The sequence below is a fragment of the Xyrauchen texanus genome, chromosome 4, assembly GCF_025860055.1.
Source record: "Xyrauchen texanus isolate HMW12.3.18 chromosome 4, RBS_HiC_50CHRs, whole genome shotgun sequence".
In the NCBI taxonomy this organism is placed as follows: Eukaryota; Metazoa; Chordata; class Actinopteri; order Cypriniformes; family Catostomidae; genus Xyrauchen; species Xyrauchen texanus.
Window position 1 is genome coordinate 27,964,682 of NC_068279.1, and position 25,370 is coordinate 27,990,051.

The 25,370-nt window shown below is 38.8% G+C and overlaps 1 protein-coding gene across 5 annotated transcripts in view; it reads right to left on the reverse strand.

The window, feature by feature from the left end:
* Positions 1 to 5,656: 5,656 nt before the first annotated feature.
* Positions 5,657 to 25,370, reverse strand: part of LOC127635815 (neuronal tyrosine-phosphorylated phosphoinositide-3-kinase adapter 1-like) — a 58,215-nt gene continuing 38,501 nt past the window's right edge. For 4 of the 5 annotated variants that reach the window (XM_052116052.1, XM_052116060.1, XM_052116069.1 and 1 more), the window contains 5 exons: positions 20,597 to 20,994; positions 17,797 to 19,518; positions 16,981 to 17,208; positions 14,309 to 14,412; positions 5,657 to 9,602 (listed from right to left, as the gene is read on the reverse strand). In XM_052116052.1, coding sequence (XP_051972012.1) covers positions 9,234 to 9,602; positions 14,309 to 14,412; positions 16,981 to 17,208; positions 17,797 to 19,518; positions 20,597 to 20,994 — 2,821 coding nt within the window. In that variant the 3' untranslated portion in view covers positions 5,657 to 9,233. Of the gene's footprint in view, positions 9,603 to 14,308; positions 14,413 to 16,980; positions 17,209 to 17,796; positions 19,519 to 20,596; positions 20,995 to 25,370 lie in introns of those variants that run through there. The other variant, XM_052116085.1, reaches the window with a different exon arrangement.

The following is a 25,370-nucleotide window of genomic DNA, read 5'->3' on the forward strand; positions in this document are numbered from 1 at the left end:
AGTATTACAAGTATATTTCCTATTTTCTTTCTTGCACATGCAATGGGCAATTTTACAACAAAGAGCAATAAACCAAATTCCCGCCTAGAACTCAAACCCTTCTTATTGGTCGAGCCAATGAGGGGTGGGAAATGTTTTCTAAGGGTATAAAATTGCTGCGCCCACTTCCTCTCTCTCTCTTAGCCCTCTCTCGTCTCTTCACGCTCTTAGTCCTCTTATCTCTTAGCTCTCTTATTTCTCTTACTTCCCTCATCTCCTTACAGCTTAGTTCTTCCTCTTAGCTCTTATCTTCTTCCTCTCTCTTCCTTTTCAACTTCTCTCCTCTTACTTCACTTCTGGACCTCCCTTGGACTTCTCCCGGATCTCTTCAAGCCATCTTACATTTTTCTCTTCTCTTCTGCTGAACATTGCAACTTCTCGGAACAACCCTTCAACTCTCTCTCAACAAGTGAGTTTCAACTCCACGCTCTGGAAACACCGAACCGAAATCCTCCGTCTCAAAGGACGCCACGAGGACCCGACATACGTGCAGACTTGCTCAGTGACACACAGAGTTCCTTTATGCAAGTATTATTTCACCTGAAATTCAAACACGTTAGAGTGTGTAATTTCCTTGCTGGCTTCAAAGGGTTAATTGTTGTAATAAGTTGCTATCCTTAATAATCTCTTTATTTTCCTTATTGCTTCTACTCTGTTTATTTTATGTTTATTTTATGTTTATTTTATGTTACATGTTGAGTGTCTGTTTGTCAAGTGTAGTGATATATTCTAGTTCCTTGTATTAAACCCAATTATATGCTTGATTGTCTGTGTGTGTTGATCATAAAACAAGGCCTCTTTAATGTGCGATTTTAAGCTACGAGCTGATATTATCAAAGTAAGTTAACGTGCTTTGATGAGTGAGCTTATAACTAAGAATAAACCTTCAAGGGAACTGATCAGGAATATTTAGCAAAGCTGTTCGCTGGACGAACTGACTGGTTGCGGTAGCCTACGGGTCAATTCCATTGAGGGTCTAATTAAATTAATATAGCCTGTCTGCATATAATGTATATTCCTAATTAATTATAATTCGTGGTGTTTAATTATCTATATATATTTGAAGCAGACTCCTGGACTATATAAGCCCTTTTTGGGGCGTTTTTACAATGTGTATGGTATCCGGGTCAAATCGTCTGATTAATCATTGATTACGATCATTGAAATTAATTATACATTTCCCCAAACCTGACCTGCATACCCTACAGTTACTTATATTTTGTATTTTAAATACGTAATCCCATTACATGTATTCCGTTACTCCCAACCCTGTGTGTGAATTAGGAACACACAAAAAATAAATCCTTACCTTGTCGACAGGTCAAACAGACAGCTTCATTGAACAGCTTCATTGATTGTAATAGGAGCGATCCAACATGACCGATCTCTCTGCTGAGGAAATAATTGTGAGCATCCAAAATTACCATACAATTTCATCGCCTCTTTCGCATAGATTCTCAGTATCAAAAACACATCTGAATTAGTCACTTCAGGTAAACGTTTGATGTTTTTGTTAACTCAAAATATGTTAACTCGGAGCCTTATTTAAAGGATCTGGTAATGAGACTTGAAATGCTCATAGGCCAGCTACATTCAAATTCCTCTGATATTGTTTACTTTATATCCTTGAAATTGTCTATAGACCTTCAGAAGTCCAGCTATCTATGGAAATATATTAACCACAAATGTCTTTAATACAAAAAAGCAAACTGAATTGCACGTTTTGAAGAATAAACACATTGGATTAAAATTAATATTGCTGTATATTTAAGATGTGAATGTTACAACTGAAAACATTTCACACCAAACCTCTTCACAATTCTTTTTAAACGATTTCAGTTGAAATATTCACAGCTTAAATATTCCATCATATTAATTTGCAGCCCCAAAAATGCAAGCACCGTTTAAGCAATGCGTTTATTTTTCAATTAGTCCAATTAAACATGCTTTTTTTTTGTTGTTGGATCAAATACATTTGTCGTTACTATACTTCCATATTTGTGCAGGTATGTCTACCCTGACATCTGCCAATCAGTGCTCAGGTTGACTATAGATGTTTCACTAAATAATAAAATAATAATAAAAAAAGTAATACAAAATAATTTAATGATATTTGATGATTTTTTTAAATACAGATTTTTTAAAACAGCACCCCAATTGCATTTTTTTAATTGAGCTGTTCCAATATCTTTATTGCATAAAAATAAAAAATAAGAAATTCTCAAACCAACATCTTGTCTTGTTTTTTTCTATTTCCTTCTGTGTTATTATTGAATGTGTATGTGTGTGTGCATGTTGTCACAAATGTGATAAGGACATTAATAGATACTTGCCTGTTCATGTATTATATATACACCGGCGGCCAAAAGTTTGAAAAAATTTGCAGAATTTGCTGTTTGAGGAGGAATTTGGTACTTTTATTCACCAAAGTGGCATTCAACTGATCACAATGTGTAGTTAGGACATTACTGATGTAAAAAACATCATCACTATTTGAAAAAATACATTTTTGATCAAATTTCGACAAGCCCCATTTCCAGCAGCCGTCACTCCAACACCTTTTCCTTGAGTAATCATGTTAAATTGCTAATTTGATACTAGAAAATCACTTGCCATTATATCAAACACAGCTGAAAGCTATTTGGTTCATTAAATGAAGCTTAACATTGTCTTTGTGTTTGTTTTTGAGTTGCCACAGTATGCAATAGACTGGCAAGTCTTAACGTCAATATTGGGACAAAAATGGCAAAAAAAGAAACGGATTTCTCTAGAAACTCGTCAGTCAGTCATTGCTTTGAGGAATGATGGTTATACAATGCTTGAAATCACCAAAAAACTGAAGATTTCATACAAAGGTGTACACTACAGTCTTCAAAGACAAAAGACAACTGGCTCTAACAAGGACAGAAAGAGATGTGGAAGGCCAGATGTACAACTAAACAAGAGGATATTTACATCAGAGTCTCTAGATTGAGAAATAAATGCCTCACATGTCCTCAGCTGACAGCTTCATTGAATTAAATACCCGCTCAACACCAGTTTCATGTACAACAGTAAAGACAAGACTCAGGGGTGCAGGCCTTATGGGAAACATTGCAAAGAAAAAGCAACTTTTGAAACAGAAATCAAAAAGAAAAGGTTAGAGTGGGAAAAGAAACTGACAATGGACAACAGCTAATTGGAAAAGAGTGTTATGGATCTTAATCCCATTGCGCTTTTGTGGGATCAGATAGACTGTGAGGTGCGTGAGAAGTGCCCGACAAGACAGCCACATCTATAGCAAGAGCTACAGGAAGTGTGGGGTGAAATATCACCTGAGTATCTGGACAAACTGACAGCTAGAATGCCAAAGATCGGCAAAGGTGGAGGATTTTTTTCTCTCCCCCTTTTCTCCCAATTTGGTGTGTCCAATTCCCAATTTTGCTTTAAGTCATCGTGGTAATGTAGTGACTTACCTCAACCGGGTAGCAGAGGACGAATCTCAGTTGCCTCTGCGTCTTATCACGTGGCTCATTGAGCACGTCACCACGGAGACATAGCGCATGTGGAGGACCAGGGTTGGTAGTCAGCGTCTTTACCACAGAGCTATACAGACCCTTTCACGTGGAGGATTTTTTTATGAGAACTCTTTGAAGTAGTTTAAGAAGTTCTGAATTCTTTTTTTTTTTTCAAATCGAATAGTAATTTTTCACATTATTAATGTCCTGACTATACATTGTGATCAGTTGAATGCCACTTTGATTAATAAAATGTACCAATTTCTTTCCATAAGAGCAAAATCTGCACATTATTACAAATTTAACACACACACAAACAGACAGACAGACAGACAGGCACGCACGCACGCACGCACGCACGCACGCACGCACGCACACACACGCACACACACACTCTCTCTCTACTGGTCAAAAGTTTTGAAACACTTGCCTGAAATGTTTCTCATGATCTTAAAACTCTTTTGATCTGAAGGTGTGTGCTTAACTGTTTGAAATTAGTATTGAAGACAAAAATATAATTGTGCCATCACATTTATTTATTTAATTATAAAACTAATATTTAGTTAAAACATTTTATTTTTTTTTATTTTTGACTTGAACCAAATAATAAAAGCAGCCAGTAAGTGCCCAACATAGATGGGAACTCCTTCAATACTCTTTAAAATGCGTCCCAGGATGATTCCTCAAGAAGTTGGTTGAGAAAATGTCAAGAGTACATGTCTGCAAATTCTAGGCAAAGGTTGACTACTTTGAAGATGCCTATAGTTCCATTTATGTTATTCCATAGTTTTGATGACTTTACTATTATTCTATAATATGAAAATAAAATATATAATTAAGAATAAGTATTTCAAAACTTTTGACGGATAGTGTAAATAAATTATATATATATATATATATATACACACCGATTTGCCACAACATTAAAACCACCTGAATGCAGGTCCCCCTCGTGAGACCTGCATTCTGATATTCTTTTCTTCTCACCACAATTGTACAGAGTGGTTATCTGAGTTACAGTAGACTTTGTCAGTTTGAACCAGTCTGGCTATTTTCTGTTGTACTCTCACATAAACAAGTGTTTCCTTTCTCATAACGGGTTTGAGTATTTCTGTAACTGCTGATCTCTGGGTATTTTCACACACAACAATCTCTTTTTCTCTTTTTTTCCTTTACTCAGAATGGTGCCAAAAACAAAAAACATCCACTGAGCGGCAGTTCTGTGGACATATATGCCTTGTTGATGTGAGAGTACAACAGAAAATAGCCAGACTGGTTCAAACTGACAAAGTCTACTGTAACTCAGATAACCACTCTGTACAATTGTGGTGAGAAGAAAAGCATCTCAGAATGGTATTTCAGAGATGCGGGTTGGCGCTGTTAAGCAGGTGGTTTTAATGTTGTGGCTGATCAGTGTGTATATATATGTATATATATATATATATATATATATATATATATATATATATATATATATATATATATAAAATCATTCCACTGGCATTATTTGGAACATATCCCGTATCAAAATATTAAATTATCATCTGGAAAGTGATTCTAGACGGAAGACAGATTGGACATCAGTAAACAACAAATCAGTCATCATCCCATTTCTGTGTTAATACAGCACCCTTTGTTGCATTCATGATGCTGACATAAACAAGTTATAAATACCATCAATACTATTCTATTCTATTTTAGTGTTAATGGAGACACATTAATGCAGACACAAGCTAATTCTAGTATCATTCACACCAATAATTTAGACACACGAATTGAGTGTTCACAGTGCACCCCCTATGCTCCACATGATAGTCAGAAAAACTTTACACAGCCTCTGTTCTAATATTACTCTCCAAGAATTCCCCACTGTGTAATTAGATGTTGAAACAGCAGGACCAGAAGGTCAAGATGGAGAGAAAGTGAATTCATGAATAATAATAAATAAAAAAACAGCACTGTATGAAACTGTGATGGCATCCCATTGGCTAATTACATCTAATCATATACTGTTTATTTTGTGATCTGTAAGATAAGAATACGTTTGAATTGCAACACAATCTATTTAACACCCCCCACGTCACAAACACTAACTTACAAACACAATGTTCTGTTCATCATATAAAATTTATTTAATGACGATATCAAAGCAAATATAGCACTACAGTGATTTCCAAGTTACACCGTATCTTACCATACCAATATATTATGGCACTCATAATATGGCCACCTTTTATGTAGACACGCAAAGCCGACAGGTTCTGTAAACTAGTTTACCCAATAATACTTAAGTTACCCTTTTCATCTTAATAAATTGCCACTAGATGATTATTTAGTATATCTGAAGTACAAACTGGGCACAATTGAAATAGACTGGGATGCAGTCCAACCTTACTGAATGTTTAAGGGAATCCTTCAAGGACTCTCAGCATCCATTGCACCGGCCCTCCTCTTCTGTGGTCCTCCGTACTGTTTGATAAAGACTGTATTTAAAATGGCCACCTGGGTGGTGCAGTGTTGCAATGAAAACCCTGGTGTCGAGGTGACAACAAGTCAAACCCTAGCTACATTGCCTTCAATATATTTTAGTAGTGTTGCCAGGGTGAGAACTGTGCAGGTTGGTGCTGCTAACTACTCTAAAAATAACAACAACTTTAAAATACAACCACTACAACAACTGAGAAACATTCAATTACCAATGGTTACAGAAGGATCCACTTCCCAAAACTCCATCCCACATGATAACAAGAAAAACAAAATAGTACTAAAAAAGAATGAACTAAATAAATTAAATAACAACAGTGAGGGATATGTAAGCAACAGTAGTAATTCAATATAGCAGCAGAAGCAGTTTCAAAAATATCCAAGTGATATTCCAACGAGCTGTGTGGACCTGTACAGAAACAGGGGAGTATGTTTGTGAGGGTATGAATGCAATCAGACTTAAGTTGCTTAAAGGGACTTGCATGACACTAGCCGGAAACAAAATGTTGGTGTATGTGTCTGAGACTGTGAATTTAGTAGAGAGGGCTCGCCTTTCAGCGGTCCATTCATTACAGTGTAGACAGGTAGCCACAGATAAAACTACTAAATTTCTTTATAAAACGCACACCTTGTATTTTTATACATTATATGCTACAATATATTTATTGATTACAAGTATGAAAGTGGAAATAATTGCTACATAATCATTATAGTTGTACATGTTTATTTTACAGATTTTAACACTTGTGTATTTTTATTTTTTTTCTTGTTTTAATCTTGAGAGCTTGTTGTGTGGTTTGCATTCTTTTGTGTGGAAAGTTCCAGTATGTTGTGTAGATGCATGTGTGTGTGAGTGTTGGACTGTGTGAGGTGAAGTTTGCTCTTAAAAATTGTTTTTTCATTCTAAGAAATGGGGGGGTTTCTAGACAGCTCACCCTGATTGTAGTAGGACGTGACTGACAAAGACCTTACATATATGTGATCTTACTGTCATGGATACCCTTCCCATTCTCAAGCCTGACCCCATGGCAACCCCGTTTGATTGACACATTAGGCTATGCTGTCAAACGGACTGAGACTGAAAGTTGGACATTAGCTCATGGAGATGGGTCAGGGTATGATCATTCTGATACGGATTGAATGTTAACAGATACAAAATTGTGGTAGTACGAATGTTTTTAGCTGAACAGTGGTGCAATGACACTTTGTGTTAAAGCAGCCAGTATATTGGTCTTTACATTTTTACCTGTTTTTTTTTTTTTGTTTAAGTAATTGTTCACCTGAAAATCTAAATTCTGTCATAATTTACTCACCCTCATATCATTCCTAACCCATTTGACTTTCTTATGTGGAAATGTTTTTATGAATATCAAGGTCCGTCTTTTCAATACAATGGCAGTGTTCCTCACCTAGAAAGGATAAAAAAAATATAATGAAAGTAGTCCACGCATCTCCTGCATTATAATCCAAGTCTTCTAAGGTCATATGATTAGTTGTGGTCAGATTTATTTTTAAATGCAAGTAAGTTTTTTAGTGAAAATCTTGACGTCATTACACGTTCATGAGTGCTATGTGCAGTGTTGGGTTAGATTACAAAGTACATTTGTACTTCTTAGTCAAAGTAGTGCAACACATTGCATTTTAAATTATTTAATTCGATTACAGTTACTAAATTACATGTGTGCCACTGTGAAAGAATATGTCTTCAGAAGACATTGAATACTGCATGAAGCATGAGTCGCATGGACTACTTTTATGATCATTTTGGGGTCTTTTTAAGCTTTAAAGTGAGTATTTATCAACTGCCATTGTATTGAAAAGATGCACTAAGGTATTATTTAAAACATCTCTTTTTGTGTTCCACATAAGAAAAATAGTCACACTTGTTTGGAAAAACATGAGGGTGAGTAAATTATCCCCAAAAAAAAAACAATCACGCTAGTCATTCCTTTAATGACTCTCTTCCTTTAAACTTAATGGTTGCTATTTTCACTGTTTTCATCAAGTTATCGTTAAGACTGATTTTGTGTCCTTGTGAAATAATACGATGAAGCTCTGTCCTAGATGTAACTGGTTATTGTTTTTTCTCCATTGTTATCTTGAGGGTGTTAGACTATCTGCTTTAACAAATATTGCTACAAAAGTCAGAACTTCAGCTTCTTCAATCACCCAGATATGCAGACTCATGTGCCACCACACTCAGCAAATTGGCACTCAATTAATAGGCAGTAATTAGAAAAATTGATCAAATGATCACTCTTCTACAAACTACAACAGCACCATATCACCCTTCATCCTCCATTACTGTATCTGAATGTGTGTATAAGCATGTAAGCAAGAGTTTATGACTTTTTATGATATACATATATCAGAAAAGTTTTGTGTTTTATTGACTTTTTTTCTTGTAAGATTGCCATTTTGCACCCGCTAAAGCATTTCTTTTCCGCATCCAACATCACACACCTCTAATGCACATCTATAAAGTTCACCACACACGCACGCATGCACGCGCACACACACACACACACGCGCGCGCGCGCGCACTCACTCTCTCTCTCTCTTCTGGAATGTAAAAAACATTAGTCTAGTGGGTACCCAGAAACAGCAGCATAATTGAGTAAGTCTGGTCAGTAAAAACAGACTAGCCCAAAATTACAGACAGTTTATGATAGGAAGAAACACACACTATGATCTTGTAGCGTCTCTTGGGTTTTTACACTTCTTTACGTTTTTATAATTTCTTTATTCCTTAAAAGAAAAGAACGTATATCTCCCCCTCGTTCATGTTCATGGTGTCCCAAAGGTTTCCAGTGTTCGAAAAGGTTGTAAACTCAGCAGCACAGGTTATATTCGCAGCAGGTCAGAGCGAGTTAAATCTGAAGTGGATCTCCAGTGAGTGTTTTTTGAGTGTGAGTGTATACTGTATGTGTGTTTAGGCTGCTGCAGCTATATGGCACATAAACACTCTGAATGATTTCTCTCCAAACTCTACAGAGAGATTGAATCTAAATCATGCTATTCTTTCAGCACTACACATTCTTTTCCCTCTCTCTCGCTTTATCTTCCCTGCCATTATTCTAGTTGTTTTATAATCTCTTCATTCAAAGGCCACTTCTCTCATTTCATTGTATCTTTTCATTCACTGTATCTCTCTCAGTCATTTGCATGTCTTTCTTTCTCCCCACCTCCTACATCGTCTCTCTTCCCTCTTGGTCAGATGGCCGTGTCCCACACCACAGCCTGTGGCCTCTGGCAGGGTGGTGTTCCAGTCTTTCTTGGCTCTGGTGTTCTCCTCCAGCTGGGTAAAATAGGCATGCTGTCCTGCTTACATAAGCTCTTATCCGGCCTGCGATGTGCCTTAATCTCCTTACACAGGCAGCGCTTTCTCTCAATCACCTCCAGGAGCTTTCCATCACGTTGGGCTGGGGAGGATGAGCCTGCGTTGATGGGAGCCTGGGCCTGTGCGGCGAGCTGAGCCAGCTGCTGGAACTGGAGCTGAACTTGCTGCTGGTGCTGGTACTGCTGCCGGGTCATTGACGGACTGCAGGGAGCCTGAGACTGAACCTGGGAGAGCGCATGGAACTATAGTAAGAGATACAGAGAGGGAGAGTTAGAAGTGAAAGTGTGAGAAAACGGTTTAAGGAATTTTCGTAAATCAACACAGCAAATGTGTAATACACTCTATTCCCAAACCTAGTGAGCTGCCTCCTAATGCAGCATTTTAAGGCATCATTGGCATGCTCCAGACACAAAGGCTGTTCCAAAACGTTGGCAGCATAATAATGCTGCCTCCTGAGATATCTTCTTTAAGTCTAATTCTAAGGGGATGTTCACAAAGAACATGTTTTTGCATCCATCTGTTTTTTCTTTAATTATTTTTCTACGTAAACATGCACTAGATGGACATCTTTGGACATTATGCTGCATCTCTCTATTTTTTCAGATTCTCACACATAAGCGCCACATTTCCAAGGTGCTTTGTCAATTTAAAAGAAATTCAACTTTTAAAAATGCATCTCGAGACAACTGCATTCTGTTCCATTTGTTATGATGCCTCTAGCTTTTTAATGCAAGTTTCATTCTGATGGCCAATAAGACAGCTTTGCATGCACCCCTCGCGAAGAAGGCATTGCAATGAGTAAAAAAGAAACCATCAAGATGATGGCCAGAAGCGTGAGAAATTATTATGATGAATATATTTAAATTTCATTCAACACTGACATCTATCCATATAAATTGACTATTTTACACCAAACTCTATTGGAATCAAGTGTTAAGTTTCCCATGTGAAGGCTGTGGTTCATTGAAGTTGCTGCCTGTTTTGTGCATTCTAAATCTGTCACTTATGAGGTTTTTAGGATGCTGACTAAGAAGCAAGGGAGTTCACTAGGTTATAGAACAGAGACAGAGTATGAAAAGACAGTGATTAAGCATCTCTGAACATTTGCTGCGTGTTGAAAGCAAGGGAGTACCACAGTCTGTTTAAAGCTGTATTTATGCTGTGATGGGTATTTCTCATGTGAGGGATGGGTGCAGGTCCAGTGGCAGTTGAATTGAGAATATTTTCTAGCCGTAAATATTTTTACTGGATGTAAAATTGAAAATTTTAAAAATATATATTGGTTTGGGATTACAATGGGATTATTTAGCTTTTCTGTTCTTGAATATTAGTGACATAGAGCACAGGTCATTCAGTGCGTTTACATGCACATTCAAAGTTTGATTTCAATCAGTTTTTTAGAATGTAGTGTAACCGCTTTAGTCTGACTGAAATAGTCAGATTTTCATGAAGCCGGACTAACATAGTTAATGTGATTGTAGCTCGGCTTCATCCAGAATATATACAGTAATTGGATCCCAACTGGCCTCGCCGAAAGACAGAGGTGATGAACAATGTGCATTTAACATTTAATTAGTAGACATCCTTCCTTTTAAATATTCAATTTTGTGTTGTGTAATTTACACCGATCAGCCACAACATTAAAACCACCTGCTTAATATTGTGCAGGTCCCCCTCGTGCCGCCAAAACAGCGCCAACCCGCATCTCTGAATACCATTCTGAGATGCTTTTCTTCTCACCACAATTGTACAGAGTGGTTATCTGATTTACAGTAGACTTTGTCAGTTTGAACCAGTCTGGCTATTTTCTGTTGTACTCTCACATCAACAAGGCATATATGTCCACAGAAATGCCGCTCAGTGGATGTTTTTTGTTTTTGGCAAAGTAAATTTGTTTTTCTGAGCAAATTCTAGAGACTGTTGTGTGTGAAAATTTCAAGAGATCAGCAGTTACAGAAATACTCAAACCAGTCCGTCTGGCATGTTTTGGCGGTACGAGGGGGACCTACACATTATTAGGCAGGTGGTTTTAATGTTGTGGCTGATCTGTATATTTCTGGACAGACAGATGAAGACTATAGCTCAGCTACACAAAACCCTGTCATAGCTTGATTATAACTGCACATGTAAATGTACTGATGGAGTCACTCGCAGTTTCATTTATGAGACACGCTAGTCTCTGTCTTTTGGTGAATCTGCACCTGCCACAAAAACATGAAGACTTTTGTTCTTACAATTCCATTTAATGTCAGGTTGCAGTTCCTAACAAAAGTTACCAAACAACTGACAGGTAAGTAGTTTTATATGCTCACCATATAAAAGCCAATCTGTACTCGCAATTGCTGTTTAATGAGTGTTAATATTGAACCCTGGATAGGTGTCTTTTCTATATCAAAGAACGCCACCAGATAGCGGCATAGCGCCAAATCCCATCATCCATCCCTTCCCCCTGCACTGAGAGGGAAGGTCAAATCGGCTCACACGAGTGAAACTCTGTGCTACACATGCACAATGACCGCGTCAGCATGTGAACTTTTGCCAAGAAACAGCAGTATACCAGGTGAAAAGAAGGGAGGCTTTTGCACAGTGTTTAACATACATTATTGCAAATTGAAAATAAAAGATCCTTTCTTGCATGTGCTGCAAGTTTCACGCAGTCACTCTTGGTGCATATAACACAACCCACACACCATTTAAATTGATGGTTCACCCAAAAATAAAATTTCTATCAATATTTACTCACCCATATGTCATTTGGAACACAAAAGGAGAAATTCTGAAGACTTTTCCTGCAATTTCACTGAATGGAGACGCAAAAGTGGATGGAAAACAGTCTTTAAAACTTCTCCTTTAGTGCTCTGCAGAGGAAAGAAAGCCATATGGGTTTGGAATCACATGAGGGTGAGTAAATGATTTCAAAATGTAAATTATTGGGTGAGCTATTGCTTTAAAAATGTGAAACAATATCTACTTGTATGTATTTAAAACAACCCACACACCACTAAAGCTACAGGAACTGCAATATCCATGCGCAACATTAGGCCACTCCACGTGTTCGACAATCTGGATCCTCCCTGGCGCTCCACACACATTCGACATACAAAATTCCCAAAATGGCTCTCCAACTGAACCGCTGACTGAGACACTCTGATACCAGAATCAAAGCCTGTCACAGACTGACGCCGAGAGACACCAGCATCGACACTAGCTTTGAGTTTGATCATTCGCACAGACTGTCTGTCTGTCTGCCTGCCACAGAGTGACAAAACACAGAAAATCAAAAACACTTTCTTACAGCTGCACCTGTTTTCTCCACCTGTCTACTGCATCTGTGCTCTCTTTCTGTGTCTCTGTCACCCTTATTTCATTTCTGTTTAGCATTTTTCTTCCTCTCACTCTCCTTCTGTCTTTCCTCTGCTGCATTTCAGTGCTTCCCTCCCTGTCTCTCTCTCTTTGTATTCATGCCCCTTTCTCTCTGCACTCATTGACCCTGCAGTGGAGTGCAGTGCTACAGACATGTTTGGGTGGGGATGATGGTGACTCAATGGGCTCAGAGATTTACCTAATGACTGTCTGGAAGAGTAGCTACAGGGGCACAAACCGAAAGAAATTAGTAACAGATCACCTGCCGTATCTGTCAAGCCCGGTGTCAATTACACTTATGCATGTTAACCAGTTGGACTAAATTTAATTAATTACTGCAGTGTCTACATAGAGTGAGGCTGAACAGGCTGCACCATTTCAAAGTATTTTCTGAAGGCACAAAATGCAAATATTCTCCTGACAGGGGTTTTCTCGGTGTGTCAGGTTGGTGGATGAGGTCATTTAAAGGTCATTGCAACAGCATCCACAGTATTATTAGCAACAATGGGGAACATTAATTTGAATTCACATACGTTTAAAGGGTTAAAGGAATGGTACAGTGTGGATTTCCACAAAAATAATATTGAAGAAAAGTGTGATTTACAAAAGGTACTTACAATGGAAAATAATCCAAAAAATAAAATACACAAAAGTTTCAAATGTGTTGCCACAAGATTTAAACATTAAATGTTTTAACATAATTGTAGTGTGATAAAAATCACTTATTAATCATATCTGTGTAAAGTATAAAATATTATAACTTGTTTTCATGACGACATTACGCTGGAACGATGGTAAACCCTTGATTTTATCATACTTAAAACATGTTAACACGCATAATGTTTATGTCTTGTGGCTATACTTTTGAAACTGTGTGTATTTTGATGTTTATGGACAGGTCCCATTCATTTCTATTTATTGTAAGTGCCTTACTGCAACCACGATTTTTCCCTTTTTTATTTTTTAAATAGAAAGGGTCTAAATTATTCTTGGTATGACATGAGGGTTAGTAATTGAATACAGAATGTTTATTTTCCTTTAATGTCAATACATATACTGTAGGAAAATGACAGTTCAAGGCAATTTTTATGGTTTAAAAGTAAATTGCCTTTACTTCCACTGGAAAGGTTCAAAACACTGCACACTATGGGAATTACTATGGGAATACTAGTTTTTAGATGCCAATGCTTTACTAGACAAATTGATATAAAGGGTCTTTAAGTTTTAGACCAGAAGAAGTGCACTAGACTACATTTTGGCACATTCAATGAATGACTAAAACAAAATCTAACCAATGAGCACCTTTTTCTGTTTTTTACAACAACAGGATGAGGCCCTTCCAGCAAACAGCACACCAAAATCTTTTATATTACATGTGCCTAGGGTTAATGGTTTTAATAGTGCTGTTGTTCAGACAGTTACTGTGTTTAAACCAGCTATAGGACTACTTAATAATGTGTGTATTACCTGGGTATGTGTTTTTAAAGAGAGCTGAGGATATGAATAACAGCACATGTGTAAAAACTCCCTGAGTGCACGTTTATGCTGAAATAGTGACAGTTTAAGCAGTGTTGGCATGTGTTACCTGGTTGAGTGCCTCTCTGGCTGGCAGACTGCTCTGCCTTTGAACGTCACCCCCGACTTGCCTCACTCCTGATGTGGAGGACGACCTGCCAAGTCGACCCATCTCTATGAAAGGTTACAGACACAGAGCAAGGTTATTGTTTGCAAGTTCAAGTCTCAAGAAAACTCTTTTTTTTTAAAAATCAAATCACAAGTCATAACTCAAGTTAACACAAGTCTATGTCTCATGGTAAATCTAAAGCAGGGGGCCGCAACCTTTTTGACATGGAGTGCCATTTTTTATTTTCCTGGTCATTGGCTGTGTGCCTGCATTCCAATCTACATCTTGATGTAATCCTTCCTCATGATCATGCAGCATGTTTTCATCAGATGAATGGGAGACTAAACACTATTAAAGTGTGACGAGACTTGCACCGCACGCGCAAGATTCACACATTACAGCCGATCAACTATTTAACCCTTTTCGGTGAATTGCACCTGCAAAATCCTAAAACTTTGTTTCCAGGTTTAATGTATATTTTGAATAGACTCAGATTTTTTAACCCCATGATGTGGGTTTGTTTTCTTTTAATTGTTTAATGTAATTTTGAATGTAACCATGGTTTAAGGAGGGTGTACCTGTATGCTGGAAATCTCAAGGATTAATAGTGGTGTTTTCCTTATTACATCACGTGTTGTTCTGAGAGCAAAAAGAAACAAATGAAACACGGAATGTAGGCTGTCACCCGCACTGCCTGACCGAAACGAAGCAGGCGCATTTACTCACGCGATTCACTGAAAGTGACGCGCTGCCGGCTCGGGATGTGTGAATGGCTTGCACGCACTGCACAAGTCTGTTGGGTATACTGCAGTCTCGCCACATTTTAACTTTTTGAGTAGCCTCCCATTCAGATAATGAAAACATTAGGTAAACTGTTGCCAGTGAATACCACTCCATGTGCCAATGCTGGCACGCATGCCATAGTTTGCCGACCTCTTGTCTAAAGTTTGGTGTAAATTACATGTCACATCTAAAGTTACCAGTTATAAATGTATCTAGAGTATAGACGATAAACATAGACATAACCTAGAATTAACCAATTGCTTTTGCCATCTTGCTGGCCAGAAAACAAAATGAACATGTTTAAACTCGACATGGCAGCAATCAGAAGAACTCACTGAGAGGAATTCACTGAGAATGAATTGTGCTTGCTGATAGCGCTTGTAATTTTGGTGCATTGTCTGTGCATTGTCACATCTGATTCACTAAATTAATTATGCAAATCAGGTAAATCTACAAAACATGCCCAAAACATTTGCTGATCACAATTTGCATGGGGCAATTACACAATCTGCAGGCCAGTTGTAAGTGCTAGGTTGCAGAGAATGCAGCAGACTACCATGTTCTGACATACTTTAATGCGACTTTTAAAGCATTGCTCCATCACTGCCATGTAGGATTCAGGAACATGAATCAGTCTGGTTAAGTTGGACTTTGACACAGGCTGGATGCTGAAATATTGTGCACAAAAATGGTGCAACTATTTAGAGAATTCACCCCTGAATTTCTCATGCTGTACAATTATTATCCATCCATCCATCCATCGTCAACCGCTTATCCTGTGTACAGGGTCGCGGGGGGCTGGAGCCTATCCCAGCTAACATTGGGCGTACAATTATTAATTGTTTAATATTCAGAGATTCATGAGATCCATGGCTGTGACAGACAGGACACTAGCTAGCCAGCAAACTACAATACTGTGGATAAAACAGTAAATGTCTGGGTAAATCTGACTTTTCCTTCATGGTTTTTTCCAGTAAGCTCAGAGTGTGTTTTTCAATATTACTTGCTGTTTTCAATGGCACTGTAGACCAGAATTCCTTAGTCAAATTACTTAGCTTGGGGTCCACATTTAGGAAATGCTTGGTGAGCAGGGACCAAATATTAAAATGACCTGTTCATGGGTAACAATACTTTTTTTTATTTTACTTATAAATAATGTTTATTTTAGATTCAAATATATCTTATACCTCATACTCATGAACACAAATTTACATTGAATGTAAAGTTATGGGTGGTGCTCTCTCATAGTAATTGATTCAGTGGCTTTGTATATCAATGGAATGTTAAAATGAAGGCAAATTCATCTGTCCATTTTCCATATCTTCTATAGATTATATATATATATATATATATATATATATATATATATATATATATATATATATGTATATACACAATTATAAAAAAACACATCGCAAAAGCTTTTGTGATTTAAATGGATTAATCAACCAAGCACATGTGAATTAAGTTCTAATATATGTAATTCAATGTAAGTTAAGATGTAAAATATTGAATATAAGTTTTACTTCTCTGCAAGTGAGCAATGCAGCAAAACTAGAACACTCCCATCATAATCAATGACAATGTCTACATGCATTATATAATTCTAATTTTGGTGGACAGGCCAATGGGGGGCCAATATGGTTCATGGGCCGGACTTTGAGCCTACAGGATTTTTCTTTTATAAAATGTGTTGCTTTTCAAACAAATCACTGCAAACATGATCACAGCAGCAAGTCTACAAATATACAAATGTACTGTATCTTTGACCTTAACAACCTTGATCTTGATCCAGTGTTTTAACTACCAATATAAAGACTTGCCCTTGTGTCATTTCCATTGGATCTCACCTCCGTTGCGGCATGCTGGGAAGGTTTGGCAGGGTAAGGGCAGTCCTGCTCGTATCAGTCCTCTCAGCCCTGGGGGTCCGTCTGCCCCTGCCAAACTTTCACTGTGTCTCCCTGTTGCCCGCACAGGGATCCCGGAGTGTCCTCCACCCCGCATGGCTGCTCCTATGTCATCCCTTTCTCTCCTTATAGGAGCTTCTGAACTGCCGTTCCACACACTCCCATCTTCCTCTACACAGCATTAGTGAATACACAAACACATTCAATAAAACAAAATGTATTCTAATTTGTATTCAAATACTGTATTTTAATGAAACTGCATATAAACACTTTTTAAAATAAAGAAGAAATGTGTTAAAATGATAAATAATAAAAAAATGTAATTGGACACTTTCTGGTTTTCAAATGTAGTGGAACTTGTAGATACTGCAGTTAATGTGATGAACTAAACCAGTGGAGTCAAAGCCATTTTAGTTATTTAAAAGCTGGTGTCAAAGTAATTTTTAGTGGTTAAATGTGAAGTTAGTTCTGAGAGTTTTCAGGTCTAGCATCATTTATTTGCTGATGCAACTTGATTTGATATTTTGTATCTAATACAATATCATGAAGATTTTAAAAAGTCTTTAAAAGTGTCCAGTTACAATTTTGTGCCACTGTATATAATTTGCTAATAATTTTACTAAACACAAAGCTATAGAGAATCTTTCCAAACATGTATTGTGTTAAAGTTACCATCTTTCATACCAATAACCCCCTCTACGAAATCTTTCTCCCCATCATCATTCATTCTAATTTCACACTATCTCCCCCATCACTCACTCTCTGTGTCTCGGCTCCCATGACTGAATGATAATTTTCTGTGCATGGGCCAGTAAGCCTGTTCATCGGTGAGCCCCAATCCAGCTGCACTCTCCCATGGAATGAACCCGGTCTTGGCCTGCAAAGCCAGGGTTGCAGATCCAGTTTTTGTTGGGTCTGTGTACAAGGATGGCAACTGCGAGCCCCCACGCAAGCTGTCATAGGCAGGTGGGTGGCGGAAACCGACAGAAGGGTAAGTCCAGAGCAGGGGACTGTCGGTGGAGGGAGGTTTGTAAGCAGGAAGGCCATGAGACAAGTGGGGTGTGTGTGAACGGTGCATATGAGAACGAGACGGGGGACGTTGAGTGGAAGAAGAAGAGGAGGAGGAAGGTGCTGTGGCTGCTGTTGATGATTGTGGTAGACTCGAGGTCGGCGTGGTGCTAGTACCGGTTTGAGAAGTGTGTGTATATGTGTTTGAGGATGGGGTGTCTGAGTAGTTGGACAATGGCGTGCTCAGGTCTCTCTCTCGATCACGATCCCTCTCTCTGTCCCGCTCTCTGTCTCTTTCCCTCTCCCTGTCTCGCTCAGGTTTCTCGGACTTGAGCAGGAAGCTGACTGACTTGCCCTCCTTAGACTGTGTCTGGGTGGAGGACTGAGCTTGCCCTGACCCTTTGCCCGTAGAAGAGGCCTCTTTATCAGGCTTGCGATAATGATGATAGTGGGAAGGCCGGTGGTGTGAGTGATGATGATGATGGTGGTGGGAATATGGAGAGGAGGATTTCGACGATGGAGGAAGAGGAGTGGAATGACTCCGAGCTCTGAGTCCCGGTGCCGGTCCCAGCTGTCCTTCCCTCCTCTCCTTCTCCTTCTCGATTCCAGAGGACTCTTTGGAAGTACTAGTGGAGCTAGTGCCAGAGGAGGTGCTGGTTGACATTGGCAGGCTGGAGGCTGATTGCACGCTGATCTTGGCCGAGCTGGACTTGTGCTGAACCCCCACTCCACTGGAGGCAGCAGCTGGCTGAGGAAATGCCAGAAGAGGGGGCTTGTGCTGAAGCAAGTTAGGAAAGGGTGCTGGAATCTTACTAGAGCTGGACTCATGTTCAGGCTTCGCTCCTGGCAACAGGAAGGGTGTGGGGGCACGGGGAGGGTGAGGTGACGAGGAGAGGGGTTGAGGTATGGGAGTGGAGGATGCAGAAGAACAGGATGATGGAAGAGGAGAGGAATGAGAGGTGGAGACGGTCACTTTAGGCTTGGAGGAGGAGCAGGCCGGAGTAGAGGATGAGGGGCGCGGGAGAGAGGAGGAGGTGGAAGAGGAGGCGGATGAAATGATAGAGGAGTGGTAAGATTTAGAGGACTTAATACGTTCTTGTTTAAGTGGCAAGCGGCGGTGGGCATCTCGAGCTGCTTCGTCTGGTAGTGGATACTTCATCTCTTCATAGATGGCCTCTCCTTGGTCTGAGTCAGAGTCAGGCGTGGTGGCAGAGGGTGTGAGGGGGAGAGGAGTGGGAGCACAGTGAGTCTCTCGGGTGAACACCTGGCCCACCATCTCAATGTAAACTGGTTCATCGTCTCCCCCCTCACCACGTGGAGAGGGTTCAGAGCTCTGGAAGTTGAGAGGTGTGGTTGGGGGTGGGACTCGAGTAGGCGGGGGGTCAAAGGAGAGCTGTGTGCTTGGACTCCGTTTTGGTTTCAATGGAGGAACTTTCCGTCCTGACATTTCACCTGAATCTGACTTCTTCATTGCTATTCAAGTGGACAATCAAAGAAAAGCAGAAGAAAACACATTTTTTTAAAAAAGGTCAAATAAATACATCATGTGTGTACAGCATTCTGATTCACATCATTTATTTTTGATTTTTCAAGTTTTCAAGTCAAACAAAACCGTATTTACTTTCTTAATGCACATTCCTGTTCATATTGTGCATAAATCATGGGTGCACGTTACTCTAAATAAAGAAAGTGTTTGTCTTTGTACCTTTGAAACATCTTTCTTTTTCGGCTGGCATGACCAAGCACTCTTACTTTTTAACTCCTCCCCTCTAACAATTTGGCTCTATTCTGGTATGTAACACCCACTTTTCAAGATCCGATTAATTCCAAATGGATAAATGTACAGCCCCACTTTTTTTTCTCATTGAATATCCAGTTTCACTCATCTGTGCACTTACATAACCAGTCAGATTGTTATTTCTGTCATTTCTTAAGGGGAAATCCTGCCATCATGTACTAACCCTCATTTTCTTCCAAACCCAAATGATTGTCTTTCTTCACCCTAATTTAAACAATGGAAAAGGCAATTTTTTTCTCCTGAACAAACTAAAGTACCCCAGGCAAAAAAGCCTCCATATACTATATGCTGTTTCAATTTAAATTTAGTTTGTTGTGGAAAATAAATAAAAAATGTCATGTCCAAACCACCAATCATCAATGCTCTTTGACAAACCAAGTTTTCCTGGTAATGAATTTCATGTAATTTCATGTATCATGGAAAATGTAACCAACCGAACACCATATCAGAACAAAAGCTAAAAGAAACCTGTTCTCCCAGTAAATATGAATTAGCCTTTATGCGGAACACAAAAATAGATGACAGGCAGAATGACAGCCTCAGTCACTATTCACTTTCAATGCATATTTTTTTCTATATATTGAAAGTGAATGGTGACTTGAGTAAATGTATTTTTGTGTTCCATCAAAGAAAGTAAGTAAATAATGACAAAACTATACCTTTAAGTCATGAATACAACTTTTAACATGAACGTACAATTGATTTTGATAATGAAACTGGAACTCTATATGCCTCAGAGTCACCCTCACTTACCATTGCGCTTCTCTGGGTGTTTGGGTAGGTGATTAGGAGGTGGAGGTGGCGGAGTGTCCGGTGGTGCATGGACCCCACGGGCAGGATGCTCCAGCTGAGGTGTGGAGCTGAGACGAGTATTGGGGTGGCGTTTAGGCTTGGCTGGGGGGCAGCGGGATGTATTTGATTGGTTTTGAGAGTCTGAGTTTGGATAATAACCATTTTCAAGTTCCTCTCCCTCACCGGTGCCCACAGCGTGGCAGGACTGGGAGCGTGGGGCCATGGCGGCCGCACAAGAGTGGGGCGACAAGTCCTGAGATGCCGGCATCGTCATAAATCCCATTCGGAAATGACGGCGAAATGACGCCAGATCACGAACCTTCCCAACAGTCGCAGAGGAGGCATCTTTATAACTGGAGCTAAGGGAATACAGAGAGAGGACAAGAGAATGAGGTCTGGGGATGAGAGATGGAATCAGAAATTGAGGGAAAAGGGAATTATTTCTCTGTGGAGAGCTTTATGAGATTAGAATAATACCTTTGTTTCTCATTGTGCTGTAGGCCTCCCACCTTATATTCTTTTCTCTCTCTCTGAATCTCTCTCTCCACATTTTCTGAGTTCCTACTAAAAGGGTCTAATAATAGCTCACAGACAATTTCATATTTGTCTCTACAGCCACCTTTTTAAACTCTCCTCTGCTCATTTTCTGAGTTAAAACATACCCCCAACCACCACACACTACCACAGTTACACAGACCAATGCCTACATACACAAAACACACACACGGTCAGGATGAATGATGAGAGAGTAAGTGGTTCATGCCAGCCAGCGAGAAACCCAACAGCCTCCTCCTCAATCACCCTCCCATCCTTCTCTTCTCTTCTCCTCAGTCCCACTTTCTTATTCTTTTCATTTTTTCTTTCTGAAATTCTCAATTTTCAACTCTCCCATGTTTCATATCATTCCCACATCCTGAAAGGGATAGTTCACCTAAATAGACAAATTTGGTCATTGTTTACTCACCCTCATGTTGTTCCAAACACCTATGACATACATTTTAGACACTATGTTTACCTCACTTAATTTAAGGGCATCTTATATTGTTTTTATTATTAATATTTTTTATGACAAATGCTAATATTATGCCTAACATCTCTTTTTGTGTTTCATGGCAGAAAGTCAGTCTGAATGTGTTTGGAACAACATGAATATGAGTAAACAGTGACATCATTTTCATTACTAGGTGAACTAACCCTTTAATATTTCATCTAATCTCCCTCAGTCATCACATATTCCCAAACTGTTTAATAAGCTGAACTTTCACTCTCTTCATTTCTCTTTCCCAAATAAACAAATAAAGACTTTTTCCACAGGCCTTCTATCTCTGCATCTTTTCTCATTCTCCTGCATCTGCAACCATGCACTCCCTCTGTTTCCATGGCAACTAGCCTGTCATTTGTTTACTGTTTGCTGATTTTTTTTCTCTAAACACACAACTGAGAACACACACTGGCATATGCACACGCATTCACACACACACACACACATGTATACACACACACACACAGTGGTGGGGTGAGCAAGAGACAGGCACAGTTGGTGTGGTGTCAGGCCTCAGAGGGGCATTTATTATAATTAATAATAAACACAAAAATGTGCAAAAAAAGGGAAAAATTTTTCCAAGTGTCCAAAATAAATGGGGATCTGGTGCCCTCATTGTGAATGGCATTGGTAGTGCCCATAGGATGGTCCAGGATGAAGGCAAGATCTGATGGCCACACACGTTCCCCTTCTTTCAGTGACACGAGGGGACGTGGCTTCTCTGGCAGCCTGTCTTCCCTGAGGCTGTGGTGTGTGAGGGGTATGCATCCATGCCTGTAGGCTGCAACGCATGCTGTCAACCCCGGCAAATTCTCTAACTCACGCTATTGGTATGGGGAGCGGGTCTGGCAGTGCATCAATTTCAGCCGCTACCCTACCCGCTCTGCTCCTGCAACTGCAAGGATGCCAGTGTGTGCACACAAGGAGATAGAAGCCTGTTTCCAGAAGAGAGACATGCTCAGCATTTTAATGGCAGCAGTGAGGAGGCTCCACTGACATCAGGTGTGCCTCATCATCTGCTGCTCAAACGAGGCTCATTAAGTCGAAACCTCTCCTCTCTACAGCCCACTCCCACTGTGAGCATGTCTGAAGGACGGCCCAAAGAGGCGTGGCAACAATGACGAGAGGAAGGGCCGGGTCGTTCACACAGGCATACGCACGCACGCACGCACACACACACACACACACACACACACACACACACACACACACACACACACACACAGAGGCTGGTGTGGCAAGACAGCATATTTTGGGTGGAAAAGTGTGGGTTACCATCAGTGGAAACTCACACACTAACGGAAGAAATTTACTGATGCAGTTTTCTGGGATATAATAAGGGTGAATTAGATGAATTTATTTCTATTTAACAGAATCACTCAGAGAAAAATGATGTTGGTCAGATATTGCTCTTTATATATAGCTCAACAGGCTTTTAAGTAGCTCTCAGGTATGTTTTAGTGAAGTATCCACTTTGTCTCAGACAGAGTTCCCATTCCATTTGACAAATTAATTTCCACAACTTTAATTTTCCATGACCTGTCCAGTCATTTGTAGTACAATTACTGAGGTTAATGTGGTATATTTCCATGTTACGTTCCATTCCATTTCCAATTAACAGATTTGAATGTTTACATACTTTTAAGTAATAGATTTAAATACTTAGTAGGCCTATACATTGCAAATGTCTCTAATAAAATATAACAAATAAAATAATGTACAGTAGCTCAATGGATGAATGGACGAGGCCAAATTTTACTATTCATAATCAAAGTATCACAAAGAGTAAAGCTTAGTTGGTGAAATATTTAAGAAAAACGCATAAATATAACATTTTAAATTCATTACAGAAATTTCCCTGACCTTTCCATGATTTTTCAGATTTTATTATCTACGACTTTGCCAGGTCTAGAAATCAAAGATTTTTAATTCCCTAATATATTCAGTTTCCATGATCACAAGAACCTTGCTCAGATGTTTCTCTTAAAATATTTAAAATAAAAAACACAAATGAGACCCTGCAAAAATGTATTTTCAAGACAAGTATTATTGACTTCATTTCCAGTAAACATATCTAAACGTGTTTAAAAATAGATTAACTTGAGAAGCAAAACTGCTTAAGGCATTAAGACTTTATTAATGCAACAAAAAACGTTTTGCCAGTGGAGTAAGAAAGAAATTAATCAATCTTGAATTAAGATTATTTTTCTTAACCCATTAGCAAACATTTTTTTCTTGTTTCAAGCATGTATAAGCTTACTCCAAGATATACACTCTGAAAACAAGTCTTAATATCTTACCATTTTGCCTAAATATTTCTTATTTTAAGGATGTTTAGATATTTGTATAGGAAAACAAGGCAAAAAAAAAAATATTTTTTTTTTTTTGCAGAGCAAACTGTTAACGTAAAGTTGGATTATAGAGCCATATAAATAATGTAGATAGCAGAGATTTGATAAATAGGTCTTGGAAGTATTTAATGATAAACGCTAGAGATGATTCTCAGTATCTGAGAAGCAGGAAACTTAAGCAAAAGATTATATTTGCTCTCCATTTAATCTCACTGCTGTCTAGGAGAAACAATAGAAATTTTAAAAAGATCTACTTTGTGATTTTTCTTTCCTACGGCCATAACTGTCATATTAAAATTTCATAAATGTCCTGTCAAATTATAAGATGTGTAAACATTGTCTAGAGACAACCGTATAACCCCTCTCTTTCTCCCTCTGACCCTTATGAAGTTTGGCATGCAAAATGCCCAGATGGAAGCAACTTATCAATATACTGTTCTGCTGTGTGTGTGTGTGTGTGTGTGTGTGTGTGTGTGTGTGTGTGTGTGTGTGTGTGTGTGTGTGTGTGTGTGTGTTTAAGTGTTTAAGTGTTCGTGTGTGTGTGTTGTCAGGCAGAGGGCAGAGAAGATGCTGAGCTAGTAGAGTATGACACATGCTAACACACACTAAAAAATAGCACCAGGATATAATGCAAAGGATACATAGCATATGAGCTTGCCATGGAGACTTAACAGTACATCCATCCTGCTGGTCAGAAATTGGAGAGAAAAGTTTGGGTTTATAAGTTCTGTTTTCATTTACTCACTCTTAAGTCGTTCCAAACTTTCTCATCTTATTAAGAATAAAAAGAAAAAGAAAAAAAGGAGATGTAAAATAGAATGTACACGCTGCTCTTTCCATACAATAAAATACTTTCATTGTATGGAAAAGAACAGTTTGGATATTAAGTTTAATATCTCTTTTTATGTTTATGTTCCATGAAAGAGAGAAAATCATACAGGTTTGGAACAACATTCCGCTGAAACAAATAATGACATATTTTTTCATTTTTGGTGGAACTATCCCTTTTAATAATCCCATTATTACATCCATGAAGGACACATGGTTTCATCTGCATAGTAAAACATTCAGCAGGATGTTCATGTCTGCTCTGATAAGCAGGGGGAGGAATATTTATGCCGATTTGCTTAAGGCCGCACAACATGTGGCACTAATATGACTTTCTCTGAGTCTGTTTAATAAAGCAATCACGAGAGACCATGCATTACAGTAATTTTACAATAGTTAAGGGGTGTTCTAAGACACTTTGCTTCAATTTCTGACAAAGAACACCTCATAAGTGTTGTTAAATATCCACGTAACACATAGGGCTCTATTTTCATGACTGCACAAGGCACAGCAC